The following is a 21,310-nucleotide window of genomic DNA, read 5'->3' as shown; positions in this document are numbered from 1 at the left end:
CTGCGCTGGTGGAACTATATGCTGCCTGTCCCAGCCTGTGCAGGTTGCCTTGTTGGGGGCTGGCTGGGTGCTCCAGTGTGGCTTTCCTCCATGTGAAATCCAATAAATCAGGCCCTCTTTTGAAAAGAGGGGGTTTCCTACAGTTCGTGCAATGAGCAGTGAAGGAAGGCTGGAGCAGGCTTTTCTCCCTCTCCACCTGATTGGGATTCAACTGTGTGCGCTCCTTCCCTCCCACAGGAGTGTTTGGTGGGGGTCATCTCTGTCCTCCAACTGCTTGAAGATGTGGAGCCTGTCCCTCCCTCCTCCCTTTCGCCAAGGCATTGACACTGGCCTGGCCTACCACTTGGGGGATAGTACCTGCCCATCCTTCCGACAAGTGAGAACTCATCCTTCCGTCTGATGCCTCCATTGTAGGTGTTGATGGACGAAACACAGAAGTACTGCAGTACTGTGCACTGTGGTAAGAGGAAGAAACATGGACCCAGGCACACTAGATGGTGAGGTAGGGGGACCTTCCAAAACACACAGTTTGTCTGTACAAGGCGCTAGATTACCTGGACAGGTGGATGGGCATCCTTTCAACTACACAAGACCGCACCATGTGGGGATCCCCCATACATCTATTTCAATCCTCTTTCTTCCCCTCACTCTTCACTGATACCTACCTGATGAATTAAATCATTAAGGTGTTGGTCGGAGTCACCTGGCATGATGGTAAAACACGGCACTGCTCTAACTGATAACCAGGGACGAATGGATAAGTCCACAAAAGAAAAATCTGGTGCTTTCCAACCTACTGAGGATACAAAACCCACACCCGAGGAACACTCAAAAGGCTCAACCTTTTTAACAACGATGATCATATCAGCTATTCAAGCTAGCCGCCCAGCCTTAGAAAAAAGATCGGAGAAGTAGGCATGGACTCCGCCAAGACATCCAAAACGCTGTGGCCACAGTGGTGAAGGCAAAGGAACAAATGTATGAGTTGGGAAATTCAGTGAAAGTACCTAAATCCCCAGTCCTGCTCCTCCCTAGAGTCAAATGCCTTGGGGGAACGAGCAGAGGATGCTGAGGGCTGCACCCAGTCTCCGCTTCCTGGGGTTTCCTGTGGGGGTGCAGTGGGCTAATCCTGAGAAGTTTCTCAAAATTGGTCATTTTCCCTGTTTGACTCTCCTCCTGCCTCATCGTCGAAATAACCCATTGTGCCCTCAGGCAGAAGCCTCATTCCTGGGCTCCAACAGAACCAAAGATTCCCAGAACTCTCAATTGCAGGGACGGAGATGAAATCTTTAAGTCCATACACAATGTAAGTTAGGTCTCCTTTGACTCTTCCTGCATACGGAGGTTCCCTGACTACATTTGTCTGATCCAGTGACTTAGAAAATCATTCAGAGACTTTCATCCAAAATCAAGAGACCTGATTCATCACATACTTGCTAATACCTCTGGCCAAACTTAAAGTTACATCTGAAGAAGTTTGGGATTGGGTAGTACAAAAAGGACCATTCCCACAATCCTGCATAGTCAGTCAGGCTCAGGGGAGAGAACTATAGCCTCAGACACTAGATTCTTGCAGTGAAAGGCCAAACTCCACTGCTTAACCCAAGAAGGCTTTGGAATAGAGCTGAATGACTGCACCTTTTGGGGGGAGATTACACTGTCCGCTCTTATTTTTGTAAGGGAACGGTGTGGTGGTTAAGGGGTTACTTTGAGGCATCACCTGCTTAACACGATTGATCCTGGTTTTGATGATCGAGGGTGGTGTAATCATTTCCAGGTGCTGTCCTAGAGCCGAAAGTGGGTGTGAATGGGCCGGGAGTGGGGGGTGAATGACCTGCCAACTGACGTAAGAATTCCCGTGCATTCTCATGGGTGACACTTGAACTATAAGTATGCAATAAATATTGTCAATGGGCATGGCTAAGGTGCTCCTATGTTAAGTTACATTTGTGGTTTATATCGGGCGTCCGAACCTTGGATGGAAGGGTGGGATGGGGGTGGGGAGGACAGTTTCCCCTGGTATTTAAAGCACACCAATTAAGTTTTTATAAAATCCCTCTAAAGGGCCTGTTATTAATTACCTAATATAATAATATTTATCAATCGGTTGTTAAAAATACAGCATCACCTATTTATTCAAAATTCAAAAGCAAGCAAATGGTGATCTTTTGTTCAAACCTCTATTAATAAGAAAAAACAGCTCATCATTTCCTTGCTACTTATTAGCGCATTTGATAAATCAGCAATGATAATTACAAAAGGAATTGCACAAATGTAATCAAGATTAATACCATGGAATATTAGAGGAACGTGCTTATCCCGATCTAGTATAAAATCCACAGTAAAATGTGAAAAAAGACTTCATAACATTTTGAATGAATGGGTGAGTCTGCATTTCAAATTGCACTTTAGGAACAAGTTATAAGTGTAGGAAAGTAGCCTCTTTTTGGCATGGTTACTCCCACTTTTTGCCTGCTGTCAGTGTGTTTTGACTGTGTTCACTGGGATCCAGCTCATCAGGACCCCAGTGACTGTGCTCTCTCCTGCTAGATTTAGTTGTCCCTTACTTTTTACACCCCACAATTGACATACTGGTGCCCCCATTAAAGTCCCTAGTATATTGTACCCTCGTACCATGGGCATTGGGGCCCTAGGGTTTCCCCATGGGCTGCAGCATGTATTATGCCACCCATGGGAACCGCGCAAAATGTGTCTGCAGGCCTGCCACTGCAGCCTGTGTGAAAAGGTGCATGCACCCATTCATTATAGGTCACTACACTCACCCTAAGTCACCCCTATGACAGGCCCTCCTAGCCCAGAGGGCAGGGTGCAAGTACTGTATGTGAGGGGACCCCTGCATGAGCAGAGGTGCCCCCGCGAACTCCAGCTCTGTTTTCCTGGACTTCGTGAGTGCAGGGACGCCATTTAAGCTGTGTACTGGACACAGGTCACTACTTATGTCCAGCTACATAATGGTAGCTCCAAACTTAGGGATGTCTGGTATCAAAAATGTTGTAACATACCCTAATACTATTGCCAGTATATGTTGTATGATTCTATGCACTCTGGGGGCTCCTTAGAAGACCCTGCTTTGCCACTACCCAAGCCACTGATATGCTTGAAGGGCACATTTGGTGCCCTCCTTGCATAAACTAGTCTGCACCAGTTCAGGGACCTCCAGTCCCTGCTCTGGCACAAAACTGGACAATGGAAAGGGGAGTAACTACTCCCCTGTCCCTCACCACCCCAGGGGTGGTGCCCAGAGGTCTTCCAGGTGGCCACTTGATTCTGCCATCTTGAATCTAAGGTGGGCAGAGGCCTCTGGGAACATCTGAGTGGCCAGGTCAGGCAGGTGATGTCACAGCCCCCTCCTGATAGGTGGTCACCCTGCTAAGTGACCAATTCCCCTTTTAGGGCTATATAGGGTCTCCCTCTTGGGTGGGTCCTCAGATTCGATGTGCAAGATTCCAGCAGGTGTCCTTTGCAACATTTACTTCGACTTCTGGCCATTGGAACCGCATCTGGACTCCACAGGAACCTACAATCTGCAGCTCCAGCAACAACTTCGCTCTGCAACACTGTTTCTCCAGCTCCTTGCAGCAACTGCAACATTTCCCTGGCTGTGCATCCTCTGAGGGCAGCAAGTCTTTAGTATGCACCAAGAAGCAAGAAGGAATCTCCGTTGGAGTGAAGGAGTCACTCCCCTGCATCCGCAGGCACCAACTGCAACAACGACCGGCGGCATGGGTCCTCTCTACTGCAACTCTGCATGGATCCTGCAACACAGGTGGTGGTCTTGAGTGGTCCCCTTGCTCCCCTCTACCAGCTGTCCAACTCTGGAGGTGGTGAGTCTATGCCTCTCCTTGTTGGACAGTACACCTGTGCACTGCACCTCTTGCAGCTACTAAGGCTTGTTGGCTCTTCTTCCAAGGGGTCTTCAGGCTGTGTGTAGCCCTGGCCTCCAGCACTTAGTGTCCTGCCTGCTGCTCCGGCAACATGGGACTCCTTTCCAGGTTTGCTGAGTGGGCCTCACTGCTTCTCCTGTGCCTGCTGCCTGTGAGTTGCCTGTGGGGGCTGCATACTCCACTTCTGGCTCTCCTCACTGCTGAAGGTCGCATGGGATTCTCCTCCTTGGGTTGAGTCCCCTCGGACCTTTTTGGTCCCCAGCAGCTCTTCAAATACTCTTCTGCGACTCTTGCCTTTGCCAAGGCGTGTTGGTGGTTTTTCCACATCACTGATGGACTGCAACTCTTCTTCCAATTTGGGACATCAACTGCATCACTTCTGGAACTCTTCCTCTGCGCCTGTGCCGCACAGCCGACTCCTGGTCTTCACCATCGACCTGGTTCTGCACCTCCAGAAGGGTGGGTAGTGGCTCCTACTCCAACTGGAACTGGAACTGGACTTGGTCCCCTTCATTTGCAGGTCCTCTTCTATCTGGATCCATCTTCTGTTTCTTTCAGGCTTGCTTGGGTCTTGCACAGTCCTTTTACATAGTTTCTCTGTGGGTTTGAGAAAAAACAGGTACTTACCTCTTCTCTCATGGTTGCTGGCGGGCACTCTGGTACTTACCTTTTGGGGATCCTAGTTCCTCCAGCTCCCCTCCACAGATTTCACTTACCTGGGTGGGGGTCTGACTTTCGCATTTCATTTTTTTTGTATTTGGTTTGGTCTCCTCCTAGGGTCTCTATTGTTTACTATTATTTCACTGTTTTCTATTGCTTTCTATGGCCATTCCTGATTACTAAGGTGTATACAATAGTGTGTTTACTCACCTGCTTGTAGGGTATTGCCTATACACTATTTTAGTATTTGTGTCACTAAAATAAAGTACCTTTATTTTGCAACACTGTGTAGTTCTTTCATGTGTGTAAGTGCTGGGTGACTATAGTGGTATTGTATACGCTATCCATGTCTCCTAGAAAAGTCTTGACTTGTTCATCCACAGCTACCTCCAGAAAGCCCTGGCTTCCTAGACACTGCCTACACCTCACTAATAGAGGATACATTGACCTGGTATAAGGTGATAACACCATAGGTGCTCACCACACACCAGGCCAGCTTCCTACAATAAGAATCTATTAGATTACATCATTAAAAGCAGAACCTTTAGATGTATATGATAAAAACCTTCATTGGTTTGCTTTAAATACCAGATATCACCGCAGTGCTGGGTACACAGTTGCCATCTTGAGAATCTCAGGTCTATGGACTGTCACAAACATTCAGTTAACATACGGGTTATAGAGTGTAACTCAGTGCCCTTAATAAGTACTGGTTTTGATATGTGGTAGGGTGGTGCTATATTGGTGTCAATATATTTATATTTTTACTTTCTCGTTTGAGTTCTAGTATTCTAGCATTAAAGACTCATTTTACGTTCTCCCCTCATGGTAGGATTCTTATCCTGAAATGCGTCGGGGAAAGGGTTGAGAATGCTTGGGAAGGTAAAATAAAGTAAATGAAAAATGCATATGACTAATCAATGCAGAAGAAGAATTGGTGCCAAGTTTATATTAGTTGTCTGTCTCCACTGCGATTTAGGAGCATGAAAGGAGAGACAAGATATGTTAAAAATATTATAAAATATTATTAAAAAACTTCTGTAAACAACATATATAATCGACTTTCATTGATTATTCTATACAATTTCTTCACAATAGTGAAAGGCACCAGGAAATGATGCCCTTTCCCTCTCAAACTATTCACTCTGATTATTAAGCCCCTTTCAACTCGGATTCAAAGAGAAGTGTTGGTGAAGGTTTCGAACAAGGAGTACAGAGGACCGCATGTTCCTATATGCGGATGACAGGCTTCTCTTTTAGCACTAAAAGTGATGGCCAAGGAAAAACTGAAGGAAATCCTCCGAGCCTATGGAGAGCTCTCTAGTTTGGAGGTGAACTGTGCCAATTAAATCATAATTCCAGTCTGTGGGGGAAGGACACAGACCAACTGGCAAACCAAGCTTTGCTTAAAAACTATTAGCTCTTCACTTGACACCCGCATGGAATGATACACAGAGACATACAGGAGTGGAACAGACTACCTATTACTAGCTTTAGTACGGTGATGTGATGTAAAATGATCTTGCGCTCCAAAAGTCTTTGGCCCTCATTAAGAGTGGTCTAGTATTTTGGCCAATATTTACTAAACCCGATAAAAAGTGAATCCGCTAGGTCAGAATTTATTGGATTAAATAAATACCTTCTGATTATGAGTTTGTCCCCGATAATAAGAGTTTCCACTCATATTTCAATTAACTGGGTCACTCGCAATGAGAGCCTTCATGCTCTTCAGCTTTGCCCGTATGAAATCCCTCAGCGCTTCTTCAACCCATGGCAGGGACATATAAATAGCTTCCTATGAACAAATATCCAACCAAGAATTGCATTTGAGAAATTTGATAAATGTACCCAATGTCTGTTTGATGGAGGGCTACGACTGGCACTCAAACATCTCTATAAATGGGGATCTCAATTAGTCATAGCGAATAAATGGTTGCATGGGGACAGAGATTTTTCTGCCTTTTGCCTTGATTTACACTTACTCTTAGGGACAGATGTTTCAGGACCTCTTTATAGATCCTGATTCCCTATGATGTTTACCCCCATGACAAGAGTAGTTCTAGATGGCCGGCACCAAGCTGTGCACTGGATCGGGTGGAATGGTGAACTCACACAAGGAGCACCATAATGCAAGAGACAAGGCTGCTACATGTAGCTGTATTTGTGTCCTGAAACTGCATAGGATTTTCAAAACTTGGAGAGGTTTGGGTAAAGGATCGAGTGAAGTCATTCATGACTCTGCACAAAGAATTTGATCTTGACAGATATCTGTAATTAGGACCTGTGCTGGAGGTTTATCAAGCAGATTTAAAGACATTTCTGGAAGTTACCATGATTTAGGTCAAAGGAGTAATTGGGTAGATAATGGATTTTGAGGGTATACCGAACCCTTGTGCCCAATGCCACAGACTTTTTCAAGGTTCTACGACAGTGGTGGAGAAGGACCTGGCTTCGGTCAAGGAGGCAGACTGGACAGAAGGTTCAATGGCTCCTTGAGAGCTGACATGCACATCGAGACTGTCCTAATTCCAATTTAACTATGTGCACAGAAACTACTATACTATAGTCTACTATACAGTCAAATGGCTTTCAAAGATGGGCAGGGCCCCCTTTCTGGGTGCACTAGCTGCCATCTGGACACACAGGACTTCTTTCACATGATACAGAGAAGTTCAACATCGTCCAGACCCTGCCAAAAGTATTGAGGCGACCCACTGATCTCTCTTCTAAACTGCTACTCCTAGGGGTGAGTGGCTCTGGTAGACGTGGGTGCTGTCCTTGCTAAAAGGGACATTGCTAAACACTGGTGATCAGCGAATACCCGACAAAAGAGTAATTGCTGAGTGATATGGACAGATGTTCTCATGTCTAGGGCTGTTTCCTTTATTGTAAGAGGGTGTGGGGACCATGGCGGGACCACTTCTACTTTCCTATTTCCTGACCCCCGTAAACACATAGCATGAATTCTAATAGAGTCCGGGAGTTGAGGCAAAGAATATTATGGGCCTTTTTACGACCTTGATGGAGGGGTTTCCTCCATCACAAATGTGGCGGCTATCCCGTCCGCCATATTATGATCCAATTATATTCAATGAGGATCTTAATACGACGGACCCACCACATTTGTGATGGAGGAAACTCCTCTGTCAAGGTTGTAATAAGACCCTTTGTGTTTTTACTGTTTTGTAGTGATGGCTTGTAATATTGTGTGATATACAGACAGTCTCACCTATCAGGTTGCTGTCAGACTGCGCTGTGTACAAAGACGATCTCCTCCCAACAGCGTCCAGGTTGGCGGGTTGGCTTCCACTTTTGTCTTTGGTTCTGTGGAATAAATAGACAGTTTTCAGATCCCTGCCAGTTTTTGTTGAGCACTTCATACTCGTTGCATCTGTACAGCGTGATTGTGAACTAAAGCCAGTTCAGAGTTACAAGGGATGTCAGGGGGCAGGTGTGTCGAACTGGGTTAGGCAGTCAGAGCGGAGTGTGTGTTATAATATTGTAGGGGCAGATGTGATGCCAGGCACTGGAACAGCAGGAGTGGCTGCAGTTCATGACTGAGAAGGAATGGTGCGAACTGTGTATGGCTTCTCTAATTGCAGGAAGAGTAGTGCAAAGCCAGACCTGTGTGCGGGCCCCAGTACTAGAACATCACGATGTGCCATATGGCACAACAGAAGGCATTGGCAGACCTGTGTGTGGGTCCCAGTACTAGAACACCAGGATGTGCCATATGCACAACAGAAGGCATTGGCAGACCTGTGTGTGGGTCCCAGTACTAGAACACCAGGATGTGCCATATGCACAACAGAAGGCATTGGCAGACCTGGGTGCCATATGCACAACAGAAGGCATTGGCAGACCTGTGTGTGGGTCCCAGTACTAGAACACCAGGGTGTGCCACATGGCACAACAGAAGGCATTGGCAGACCTGTGTGTGTGTCCCAGTACTAGAACACCAGGATGTGCCATATGCACAACAGAAGGCATTGGCAGACCTGTGTGTGGGCCCCAGTACTAGAACACCAGGATGTGCCATATGCACAACAGAAGGCATTGGCAGACCTGTGTGTGGGCCCCAGTACTAGAACACCAGGATGTGCCATATGCACAACAGAAGGCATTGGCAGACCTGTACCAGGAAGTCAACCAGATGGTGCATCGCTTGGTAGGGCCACGGGTGCACTTCAGAGCTACGCCGGTACTGGGGCAGCATGGGGTAGGAGCTCAAGACCGAGGAGTACTGGCTGGGATCTGTTGCTTCCTAACTTCTGAACAGAGGGGGCAAGGCAGCAAATTCTTACGCAGAACTGAGCCAGAGCCGAGCCAATGATTTCACTAGGTCCTAAAAGTCAAAGCACTGGCCAAACCATGATGTATAGCACACGTCACATAACATGTAAAATGTGGCAAAGCTGCATAAAACTAAAATAAAACATTTAATTATTATTGACAGTTGTTTCAATATATTGAGTAACGTTTGTCTAAAATACATTTTGAAAAATGTAAAAATATTTCTAAGTAAAAATTGACATATGAGAAACCAAAACAGTTAATTTGTGTATGTGTGGGCTGTATAAATGATCAGTTATGCAGTTTACCCATGATCACACAATGTGTCCTAGCGTGCAGGCCGCGATTTCAGCCCAGGCTTTCCTGTTACAGAGTGGCCTATTGACAAACTGTTTGTAGTGTATGAGTAATGCTACAGTAGTACTCCTCGGGTACTGCAAAATGCTTTTTACTAACCTGCGACCTCCACTTCTCCTATCCTTTCTGTGCAGAGATCACCCCACTCATAAGCATGGTTTTAGTGGTAAACCTTTTGGGGGGCCAGGGAGTCTGTCTGCAAAATGGCGAATACTTATTAGAAAATGGGTGGGGGATTGCGAAAAGTGAGGTAGGGTTTGGGCAGGGCCGGGTTAATACAAACATACACACACACACACACCAAAAAGTAAGCCCATTGCTATTCAAAAATTACACTATTAAAGCTTTTACAGCCCTGAAGGTGTCAAAACAGTAGTAAATGTACTGCAGTACTGCCTTGGACAGAGTCAAGCACCATACATGGTCTCTCACAGGTATTACAACACACTCCTCTAGCAAATTAATAGAAGCAGGGACTTAAAATAGCATTCAATAGGAAATGTATTCCAACTTTAAAATATAAACACACACACATGTGTGTATATATATATATATATATATATATATATATATATATATATATATATATATATATATATATATACACACACATCTATATGGCATGTGCGGCTCCTGGGAGGAAAAAGGGGCGGGCGGGCGTGGGGCCAAAAATAAATAAAATTAATGAAAGTAAAACTTACCTTTATCCACGCCACTCCATCCGCTCTCCTCCGTCGTTCCAGGCACTGGCCCCCAGCCTGCCCTGCAGCCAATCCTGGCGCTTCTGAAAGCAGCATCAGGATTGGCTGGGAGTGCCTAGTCAGGGTGCTCCCAGACAGACTGGGTGCCTCTGCCTGGCCTTACTGCACATGTATGTTTGACCGGCCCAAGACAGCCGGCCAAACATACATGCGCATCGAGGGGGAGTGCTGTACACTCCCCCTCTGTCCCTGTCATGCCCATGGCCCACCCACTTTTATAATAAAAACATAATAAACAGAGTTTATTAGGTTTAAACTTTATTATGTTTATACTATAAAAGTTCTGCAGCTCCTGCTGCTGGCAGAGGAGCCGCCCCTGATATATAGTAATTCTTTTATTATTTTAAAATGCAGTGTGAAACTTAATTTAGCTTAATTTAAAAGTAAAATTAAATTACATTTTTGTTAAAGGGTCCAGGGCCGGAGGTGAAAGATGCTCTTTGGCCATTTGCTGCTCAGGTTTCTCCAGCTAATGCTTGATCCAGCAACAAAATGGCATCACCAAGCCAAAGATGGAAGGCTTAACAGCCAATATATATTTATCTTTCTTATGTCCAAGTATATCGGAACAAACTAAGCGCTTGTCATATGTGGCAGCTGCTGGTGTGGCCGGCCTGAGCAGTATCCGGAGCAGTTCCAGGGGCATAAACAAGATCAGGAGCGTCGAGAAGAACAGGAGCACTCCTCTCTGGCTCCTAAAGCTCCAAGCCGCGGCGTCAATGCCCAAGACCGGGGAAGTGTGCCCCTATCAAGCAAAAATAAAAAGAAATGGAAAAAGCTGAACAAAAGAAGCAGAACTAGGGATGCAAATCTTCTACACTGGCTCCATTCCGGCAGTAAGGTCTCAAAGGGTAATAGAGGTAGTAAGATAACAACTCTGAACAGCTGTGCCAATCCTGGCGCTAAAACCCACGGCAATGAGAAGGCAGATGCCCCAACACCAGACATCCTCTCCGGGAAACAAACTGGAATACCTGGAGCACCTCAAAAGGTAGGCAGCACAGTCTAAATCACCAACACTGCCCCTAAGACAACATTACCAAGCCATAACTTAGCAGTCACACCAGGTAAACTCACAGTTTGGCTGCACACAAATAATACAGTAGCTGGCACGAATGACGTAAAAGCAACTAGTCAACATAAAATAGACTGCATGAGGTGGGGGGACCACCCCGGCACTACAACATCTTCTTGGAGCAGCCCTATGAATATAACCCCGCAGGTCAGTCCCAATGATCGCCTACTGCGGAATGCCGACAGGATCCGCCCATGGAAGAAGGAGCTGGACCCCAGCAAGGGTAATGTCAGCCTGCCCAACACAGCTGAATGGCAGGACACAGTTCAGTGTATCAATGAGGAAACAGTGAATTCCTGTGATCTTAAGGTCATCTTATACACTGAATGGGCCACACAATGAAAGTGGGACATTCTCAACAGAGGGAGTATCATTGTCCACATACCAGAACTAGAAAATATTTCCTCGGCTGACATAGACAGAGTGTCGTTTCTCCCCCTTGATATCGGGGACAAAAACAAGTGCACCAAAATAACTTTCACCAACCCTGCTCCAATAAGCACCTTAAAAAGAAATAAGAAGCATTTAGAAAATTGGGGAATACAAGTTTGAGCAGTGACCCCACCAAATATCCACCTTGCTTACAGGCATAGAAAGGTCCTTATTAATAACAGCAAATAAAGAAGGAGGTGCCCGTCACTGCACAATGCAAGCACAGAAATCCTTGGACTGGGCATAGCTCCCAAACGCCCTTAGCTACCACTGGCTAACTTCTCCCAAGCAATAAATTCAAATTTGAAAATCAGCTAATGGAATTTCCGAGGCTTAACAGACTGTGAAACCAAGGCAGCAGCAAAAAGCAAAATCACGAAATGCGATCTTGTAGCCCTGCGGGAGATCTAGGCTCTCTAATTTGTCCCCCTGTCCTTACTTCACAGCCTATGAATCGCCTGCAGTAGCCTCAAGGGCAGGCGCCACGCAACTGGAGGAGTCTCAGTCTACGTAAAGAATGATTTGGCGAAACAGCCACAATACTACATAAAGTGAATGGGGACTATATCTTTCTTAAACTTTCTGCGGCAATGACAAATAAAGTAAAAACTAGGCTCACAACCGTCATTGTAGGATGCATTTGTCTCTACCCGGCAAAAGCAAGAAGAGATGCAACGCTGGCTTAATTACTCCCGCTCTGAAAGATCTACCGGCCATCCACCCAGAAGACATGTGGGCCGTGATGGGTGACTTCAACATGAACCTCATGCCCACAGTAAAAGACTCGCCATTTGTGACACTGGACGACCAAATATGGGCCATACCCCCCATCGATAGGCAGGCACAAAGAAATGGCAAACAGGAAGCTGTTTTGGCCTCTTTTCTATATCAACTTTGCTTGTGTGTATCAATGGGAGGCTCTGCTCAGACTCACCTGCGGCTTACACGCGCATCTCCTGCTACAGAATGGCCAACCTGCATTACATCTGGGCGTCGGTGGTGCACTTTCAAGACATTATTAAACTTAGTGTGATTCCTTCTTTGGCAAGCGATCATGCCATTCTGAACTGCATAGTCCAGGCCCTACGGCCCACTAAGCTCGAGATAAGTCACCTGGGCAGCAAGGATCAGCTTGAGCCTGACAAGAAAATTAAGTGGGCTATGGTGAACCAAGAGAAGCAAGAGGAAATTGTGGACCTTTCTCTGGATATAGTCTAGCAAACCACATGAAAATCTATCACCCCAAATCTCTGAGATTCACTGACCTATCGCCTGAGGAAAAACTTAAACAGTTTAAGTGTGATAAAAAATGGCAAACCATCTGCATATTCTAGCTATTCAGCAGATAGGACGCACCAAATCATGGCCCTAAAATGCAATCTCAGTAAAGCCCTGCGGAAGCTGATCAAAGACAAGGGGAAAAATAAGGAACTACGAGCCGGATCGTCTCCATCCGCCTAGAATATAGAAAAGCCCTCTATGCACAATGGAGGGACAAGGAAGCCAGGCGGAGAGTCAACGCACATGAGGTTATTAAATCTAGAGACCAGAGAAAATTTTGGCTATGGGTCAACAAATGCTTTTAGCTGACTAACCAGGCACCAACACTAACATTGCTCCGGAGGAATGGGAAACCTACATAAAGGCTCTTTATGAGGACCCCATAGTGTCTCATAGTCCACCAAAGCTGACAGAAAAGAACCCCAGTTGTCTGATGAGGCTATCTGATCTAGATTGTGAAGACTCCGGACTAACAGCTTGTGGGGTTACACCCTCAACAAACCCGACCCAAGTAGCATTTGTTATCAAATCATTGTGAGCTGGAGGTGCACCAGGACCAACTGGCATCCCTGCCGCAGTATACAAGTGGGCTCCATTTTGATGAACAGCAGTGATGGCGCCGCTATTCCAGGAGCGCGGACTAGGGGGAAGCATCCCAGAGACATGGGAAGGTGAACTCTAGGTCCCAATCCACAAAAAAGTTCACGATCATCCCCGGGGGAACTACCAACTGATTGCACAATTAAATGTTGAAGGAAAGTGCTATGCCAGTATATTAAACTGAGAGCTCCGGGCCTGGGTTAGGGAAAGGAAGATGAAACCCCTATCTCAAATGGGGTTCCAAAAGGGCTGCCACTTTGAGAACAATTTAATTTGCATTGCCCATTTGATTGAAGATGCAATGACAAACTATGCGAGGTTTATTGACTTCCAGTCTGCGCTTGACAGCGTGTCACTGGAAAAACTGTGGGCGCAACTCGGCAACTGGGGTATAGCGCAGAATTTGCTACAAGCAATCATCACCCTTTATTCAAACACTTGAGTGAAGATAAGGGTTTAGTACTGCATGGGCCACCACAGGCACAATCAGGACAAACAAGGGCTTGAAACAAGGCTGCATATTGGCACCACTTCTATTCAATTTGTATTTGGCAGACCTCCCAGACCACTTGGCGTCAATGAGGGCATTTCCACCTAAATTGGCCAGCCTCGAAATTCAATCACGGATGACATGGTTCTGCTTGATCAAACTGAGCAACATTAAGAGATTACTGTAAGGCCAAATGCTTGAAAGTGAATATAACCAAAACGAAGGTGATGATAATCTCGAGGAAACTGGCAAACAAGGGGGTGTAGTTTATCGAGGGAAAGGCCAATGAGATGGTGACTTTTTATAAATATTTGGGAGTATGGCAGCTCACATTACAGCCTAACAGGAGGTTGTCAACTCATAAGAATGGGCCTTCCCCAAAGTCAAAAAAGCAATTAATATTCTGGATGTATCTACACTTTTGAGGATAATAGGATGTAAATTTCTACCCACAGTGGCTTTTGGGGCTCTGACTTTTAGAAACACAATGGACAACTGGCTAGATAGAGTGTAGTCATCTTGCTACTGAAGAGCTTTCTTGCTCCCAAACTGTACTTCACATGCTCAAGTCCAGCTAGAGTTTGGGCTAACCTCGCAGCAATGGCTATTAAAAGCCAAGTCCCTAACTTATGGTCTGAAAGCAAAGCAGGCTAGGGAGCACACACTCAAAAGCTTCATCTGGAAATGAATAAGGAAGCAGGTAACAACCTAGTTTTAAAGCTAAAATTAAGTCTATGTTTGTTATTATTGAAAGATTTATCATATCTGTGTTTTTATCTTTTCTACAGTTTTTTATCAATATACAAAGGCTTTTTAGCTTGTAATGATTTTAAGTAATCGTGCAAGAAATGAACAAATCTAAACTTTTGTTAACATTGAAAATAATAGTTCTACACATAAATTTTACCATAATGTAAAAAATATTAACAAAAAATATACGCAGGTAGGATTGGGTGGGATGTTTTACATTATTTATAAAGAAATATGTATACATTAAATAAATACTTTTGATTAATTATTTAAATACACATTTAATTTAGTACACATTTAGGTCCGGATTTATACTTTTTTTGCGCCGCATTTGCGTCATTTTTTGACGCAAAAGCGGCACAAACTTACAAAATACAAGTTTGCGCCGCTTTTGTGTCAAAAAAATGAGGCAAATGTAGAGCAAAAAAAAGTATGAATCAGGGTCTACATTGTTAAGTGCTGTAACATTTTATTTTAATAGCTCTAGGTTTATTATCATTATTTTACATTATTTACCATTTATATTTAATATTAAAGCATTGCTAATACTTTCTTTTAAAGAATAATAAACGTTAAAATGTTTCCCTATAGTTTTGCATAGAAAGATGGTGGAGATCCCCACCTGCATGTAAAAAGGTGGTAGTCGTAACTTTACACTCCTAAAGCTTGTTGACGGAGATTCAACTATGGGTCTTATGGGTCTATATTTAGGAAATTATGAAAAATAAAAAAAAATGGAGCGTAGATTTGCAGCTAAATGCAGTATCGGATTTACAAGTGAGTAAATCAACACGTGTAACTTTATCTTTGTGAATGAGGACCAGAGTCGCAATTAAGCCAAGGGAGAGGCCTTTCCATGCTCCTGGGTGTTCTCTACATAACACACACAAATGTAGGGAAAGCAGAGCACTCGGTTAGCGTCACTGGTCTGATTTACAGCACAGCACTGATTCCAAAGATCCCCCGCGCGCCGAGAGGTGTCATTAGATAGGAGGGTGACGGCAGAGAGCTCCTGCTGTCACTCTGCATTGCTTTGTTTTCCTCTGACCGCGCGCTCAGGTTACAGCTGCCAGTGCCAAGTGCAGCGCGCCCCAGACTGCAGGCGCGAAGCTGCAGGCGTCAGTGTATTACATGAAATGTAAGGCATTTGTTATACTGTAAACAGCAAGGTCTGTGGAAAAAGAAACGCGTGCATTTAGGATGTTAGTGCTACAACAGCTCTCCAACGCTCGACGCTGTGTTTTTTGTTTTTATTCTTCCCCTTCAGCGCTCCATAAACTGGGGTGAAAGGCAGGTCCTGTCTAGTCCAAGGATTCTCCCTAAATGAGGTTCCAGAGTCACGCCTTTGCACCGAGCCAGGCTCGGGCCTGCTTTGGCTCGCCTCCCTCTCGTGCTGGAACAGCAGGGGGTCCACAGAGCGAGACGCGCGCGCACTCGGACAGGGCAGTGGGTGCTCGAGAATGGGACAGCAGGGGATGCCTCAAGATTGAGATGCACTGGCCGAGCCGCATGCGGGTCCCAGTGCTGGAATAGCAGGGTGGCAGCACTGACTGGAGGGCCTGGCAGTGCTGTGCTTGGGGATGCCAGTACTGGGCGGTACAGGGCGTGGCACATCAGGTCTGAGGTACGTTAGTGAATCTGTGGTGGGTCTCAGTAAAAGAGCAGTGGGACGCAGCACTGTGTGACAGATTGTAGCGTTGTCTCGGGTTTCTATACGCAAACCTGCAGGACTGAAGCCCATTGGTGGGGCTGTGTCAGGTTATTTACGTTTTATGTCAGAATGTAGAGGGCAAACATTTCAACCGACCAAAGTAGCGTGGCGAAAATATCAACCAACACCTTACTGTTAAGGGAAATATTTCTAGGTAAGTAGAGACTTGCTATTTTCAACTCCACATCTACGTAACTTGATAATATATATCATCAAGGAACATGTTAACAGTAGTAAATCTGCACTTACTCGTGTACACCTACCTGCATGACATTGTGGTAATCAGCATTTTGCTTACATTTGGTAGGCCGATATTTATAGCTTGATATTTCAAAAGAAAAACACTTAGGTATTTGTTCCCTCTTCTCCTACTTGGTCACGAGCATGTCCCACACTCACCTGAAGAGGCTGATATCAGCTAGGTCCGCCGTGGACAGAGCACGCACACTTCTCCTCCGGGACGGTTCCAGCGAGCTCCTCGGGGCACTTATCACGTCTGCCGGTGGCTGGGACTGGGCACCATACTTCTCGATCAGCAGCCTCAGGGGCGTCTGCCGGGCCACAGGGTTAACTATAACCGCGCCAGAGCTCTCAGACACAGGGTTGCGGTTCCCAACGTAGAAGCGCACCAGGGCCGGGATGTTGTCAAACTGGTCCTGCTCGAACTGGAAGAGGGCCCGGCTATAGCCCTTGCGCGGCCGCAGCACCACACGGATGATCTTGAAGTGCATGGCTTCATTCCTGCAGTGACAGGTAAGGACATAGTCACCGGGGCTGGAGCGGGAGTCCCGGATCAGGAAGTCACCATCCTCCTGAACTAGGGATTCTGCCACCTAGGAACAAAACAAATAGGAGTCAATGCGCTGTATACGGAGGAAGGTGCTCTGGAGTACTTCATGTGAGGATTACGAGGACAACTCTGAAGTACTTCCTGTGATGAGTACAGAAGACTGCAACGGGGTGTTTATAGTGAAAGGACCAACTCATGACTCCTCCATGGGATTAGGCAGGAGAACTAACTCCCGCCCTTGTCTCACTCCAGTTATTTTGACATGTTAGTACAACTGTCCCAGTAGCGCGCATAAATCATACAATACGTGCACATTTGGTAGTGGATAAAATTGGCCGCTTTTATTCTTTTATAATCAACGTGCAATTGCCCGCAAACTTCTTAACGTTGCTAAACCCATCACCATTTGTAATTTGTGCAGTTACAGTCACCATAACACATTTTGCGTACAATTCAAAATACGAGAATTCAACTGAGTTTCCAATCATTTAAACCAAACAATTCTTTAGCAGTGACTGACCGGCCTTTAAGTCCTGGCCTCTGTAATGTCATTTCGTTCCAATATGGGCGTGAGCAATCCCACGTCTAGTTTTTTGGAGGGGTCCTAATTGATAGCGTCTGTTTTACCTTTTAACTCTGAGGGGTGTCTTCTCTTTCGGATTAGGCCCAAACTCGCTACCTGTGCTCATGGGGCTGCGAGTGCCGTGTTCTGCTTACTCCCCTTCTCCGGCCTCCTTTCACCCTGCCGTGAGGCATCCCCAGGTGTGTGGCCTTTCATTGCACACCGCCTTACTAGGTGTACTCAGTGTCCAATTCCGGTAAAACCTCAGTTACTTTCCGCTTGCCCCTAGCTTTTTCCTGCTTTGTCTGGTATCGCGACTAGATGCGCTATTGTCAGGGTGGGAGGGTGGATTGGCTGCTCCTCCAGCGCGACAAACGGGGTGGTCTTCTGCCCAGGTGTGCTTCGTCCACTCAAGAGGGTAGTTCTTGGGGGTCGGGAGGACTCCTCTAGGATTCTAAAGACATGGAGGCTCACTCTGAAGTTCTTGAGGTAAAGAATGCTCCTTTGAAATTTAAGATGTGTGCAGGGTCAAACCAGAGTTCTTGAGATGAAGAGGTCAGCTAAAGGGCTCTAGATGCTGTGAGGCAGCCCTTGGGGTCTTAAGGAGAGGGGTACTAGATGTGAGGGAGGTTTCCATGGGATTACTGATTTGAGTAGTACTACTGCAGGGTTAAAAACGTGGGGAGGGGTACTTGGGGTTCTTGAGGTGAGGCAGGCTGTCTGAGGTCTTTGCATGAGGAAACATGAGCACCACTTCAAGACAACTGGAAGGGTGATCTCTTTGGGAGATCTTTGTATGAGGAGGGCAGCAGGACATCTCTGAGGCCTTCTCATACATTATACAGCAAAAGAGCCTTTCCACGAGATAGGTTGCACAGTGCATCTTGTAGATGATTGGAGCCTTTTTCTGGGAGCAATTTTTTACAATAATTAATTCATTAATTTCTATAGCACAGGCGTGGTGTGGATGAGCATCACAGTGCTTTGCTAAAGGAAAAAAAATATGCAAATAACTAGAAAGGACACAGAATTTACATGCAAAGCAAGATCTGATAGTGTAAGCAATTCTCCTCAGAAGCTTCTTATTCATTATCCAGAGAGGAGCATTTAGAGTTTAGCTTGTTTGCGAGGGATGGTGCATTTGGGAAAGACCAGGAACTCGTTTTCGCTATAAAGTGAAAAGGAAGAGAGACAAGGGCAATAAAATTCAGATATCAATTCCTCACCCTTTCCTTAATGTTGGAACATTAACAAGAAAGCGGAAGGACAGAAAGGATTCCGGTAAGGTGGATTCTCCATTTCACCCCGGCAGGATATTCCCCTCTGAAGGATGAGGGGGCCTTGCATCCCCTTGTCTCTGTGACTCAGTGAGGTGGCTCTAAACAGAGTAATCCAGTTTTAGGATCCCCACACCCTCGTTGGTCCCAGCACTCAGCCTGTTGCTTCTCTGCTACCCGATGCAGACGGCACTCTCAGCCTCCTCCACATTAGGGTATCTGCCCTGTATCTGCAACGCATTCACTGTCATAGCTGAGACATTCTGCATTCTTGAATTATTTTCTGTAATAGAAGTAATGCTTTGAGGGTCTGGTTGTAGGGAAGGAGTGGAAGAGTGCCCATATGTTGAATACACTTAACCAAAGCTCCCACAATGTCCTCATTTGGGGGTTTAAAGATTGAGGTCGTAGGAAGGCCATCTATGGCTAACCTTAAGGTGGCGCTGGCCAAACACAAAGACTTAACCAAGTCAGAGGTGGAGGGGAGGCATCAAATTAAATGGTAAAGCACTGAAAAGATCTAGGAGAAGAATTCATAAAGCTGGGCATTTTATTATGAGAACTGCAGAAAATGAAGCAGTCTAAGAAGTCTATGAGGCATTTAAAAAAGCAGAGCTTGATCTCTTAAACAGGATGTTAGATGCCATTAGGGTAAAGTATATTCTCTGAGTTCTATGATACGCAGCGGTTAATAGGAAGTAATGATGGGGTGCTATTGTTTACCTCTGGGGTTCCTGAGTCTTAGGTGTTATTGCAACCCAATAAGATAATCAACATGTTTCTTTAAATTATTGAAAAATAGGTCGTTTGAGCAGTAAAGGCCTACTGAAGGAATAATCCTGGCCCCTTGATATACCTCTGTTGCTAAATTCTTGTCCAGAGATTTTCATTTTTGATTTCTGTTTTTTGATTATCAGAGAAATAATTTGGGGGGCGTGGCCAAGATGGCGGCCGGAGCGGACGCCTGATTCAGGAGCTCCGCTCTCGGCCCACCGATTAATTAAATATCCTGATCCCTGATGCGCAACGCCTCAGTGAGGCTCCCCCCTGTTATCAAGGGGAAGCCCAGCACGCGAACGCCCTGGACCGGCGTCGTCTTATATGCGAGGAGCGGAGCGGGACGAGCGCGAGGCTCCCGGCGCCGAGGAGCGGCCGTGCCGGATGAGGTGAGGGGAGGAGAGCGCCGCCCGAGGTCCGTGTGGCGTCCGTTGCCGCCGCTGCGGCCCCGAAGCCTGACAGGGCCTGGGGGGGCTGGGCACTGCCTCCCGGTTCACGCAGATCGCCTCCGGCGCCCTCTGCCCTGAGCGCGGTCGGCTGGGGCGGTTTCGGCCCGGGGTGCGAGTGGTGGACGGGCCGACCCCCGGGCAGGGAGCTGCGTCCCGCCGGCCTGATTGTCTTCGCGCGGAGGAGGCGCGCGAGCCCTGGGCCCCCGTGGGATCGGGCCCGGGCCGCGTGCGGACCCGGCTCTGTCCGGTCGGTGCCGCTCGCCTCTGGACTGGCCCTGGGCTGTGCGGAGCCGTCTGCGGGGGGCCCGGGCCTCCAGAGACTCTACGACGCGCACCATGCGGCGTGGGACGGCCTGAACTTTGTCTTTTGGGCCCGCTGCGACTGGGCCGGAGAATATGGCCTACCTGAAGTGACTGACCCCCCCCCCCCCCCACACCGAGGAAAACAAGAGGGCCTAGATTAGCAATAAGGAACGGGCAAATACAATCCTGCACCGAGGCGGAGACCGTGTGTGCAGGACTAGCTACAAAAACCACCTCGGAGAAACCCAAAACAAAGAAAAGCACAAAAGGACAAAAAAAAGGAGTATAGGCGAAAGAGGAAAAACATTTTTTTTTTTATTTAGATACCAGAAAAACAAAATTCCTTAAGTAGTAAGTTCTTGACTACAACAAACACCATTGGCGCACGATAATACCTTTGCTCTCCAACAAGCGGAGGCTGCTGCTGTAGGGGCTGCACCAGCGAGGACACTGTGGATCTCGCAGATGAGGCAAGGGAAAAAAACTAAGCCCGCACTAATAACACAATCTCAGACATCCTCTGGCTCCACAACAGTACTAAACTTTGCACTACTACTCATTGAACCCTGTAACAGTAACACCGAACGCTGCGTCTTCATATCACATACGAGTTGTCCGACCTAATCCTCCTGGAACCCCCTCTGGATCCTACCTAACTCTACTTATTCCGCCCAAGAAGAGGGCACCATGGTCAAGCCAAAGCTCCCCAAACCGGGACCCCCCACTGGTGGGGAATCCCTCCATGATACCGAACACTCTGCTACGCAAGCGGCAACACTGCTCCAACTGAGCGAAACTCTACGAAAACATTCCCTACAGTTCGACAAAATCATGCAA

The 21,310-nt window shown here is 46.5% G+C and overlaps 1 protein-coding gene across 6 annotated transcripts in view; it reads right to left on the bottom strand.

Moving 5' to 3' along the window:
• Positions 1-21,310, bottom strand: part of LOC138292135 (breast cancer anti-estrogen resistance protein 3 homolog) — a 191,702-nt gene that overhangs the window by 31,767 nt on the left and 138,625 nt on the right. For all 6 annotated transcript variants that reach the window (XM_069230540.1, XM_069230537.1, XM_069230541.1 and 3 more), the window contains exons 3-4: positions 16,715-17,148; positions 7,795-7,889 (exon numbers count right to left, since the gene is read on the bottom strand). In XM_069230540.1, the coding sequence (XP_069086641.1) occupies positions 7,795-7,889; positions 16,715-17,148 (529 nt within the window). The remainder of the gene's footprint in view (positions 1-7,794; positions 7,890-16,714; positions 17,149-21,310) is intronic.

Source organism: Pleurodeles waltl, chromosome 4_2 (assembly GCF_031143425.1).
Source record: "Pleurodeles waltl isolate 20211129_DDA chromosome 4_2, aPleWal1.hap1.20221129, whole genome shotgun sequence".
Taxonomy (NCBI): domain Eukaryota; kingdom Metazoa; phylum Chordata; class Amphibia; order Caudata; family Salamandridae; genus Pleurodeles; species Pleurodeles waltl.
This window is presented reverse-complemented; position numbering and strand designations above follow the sequence as displayed.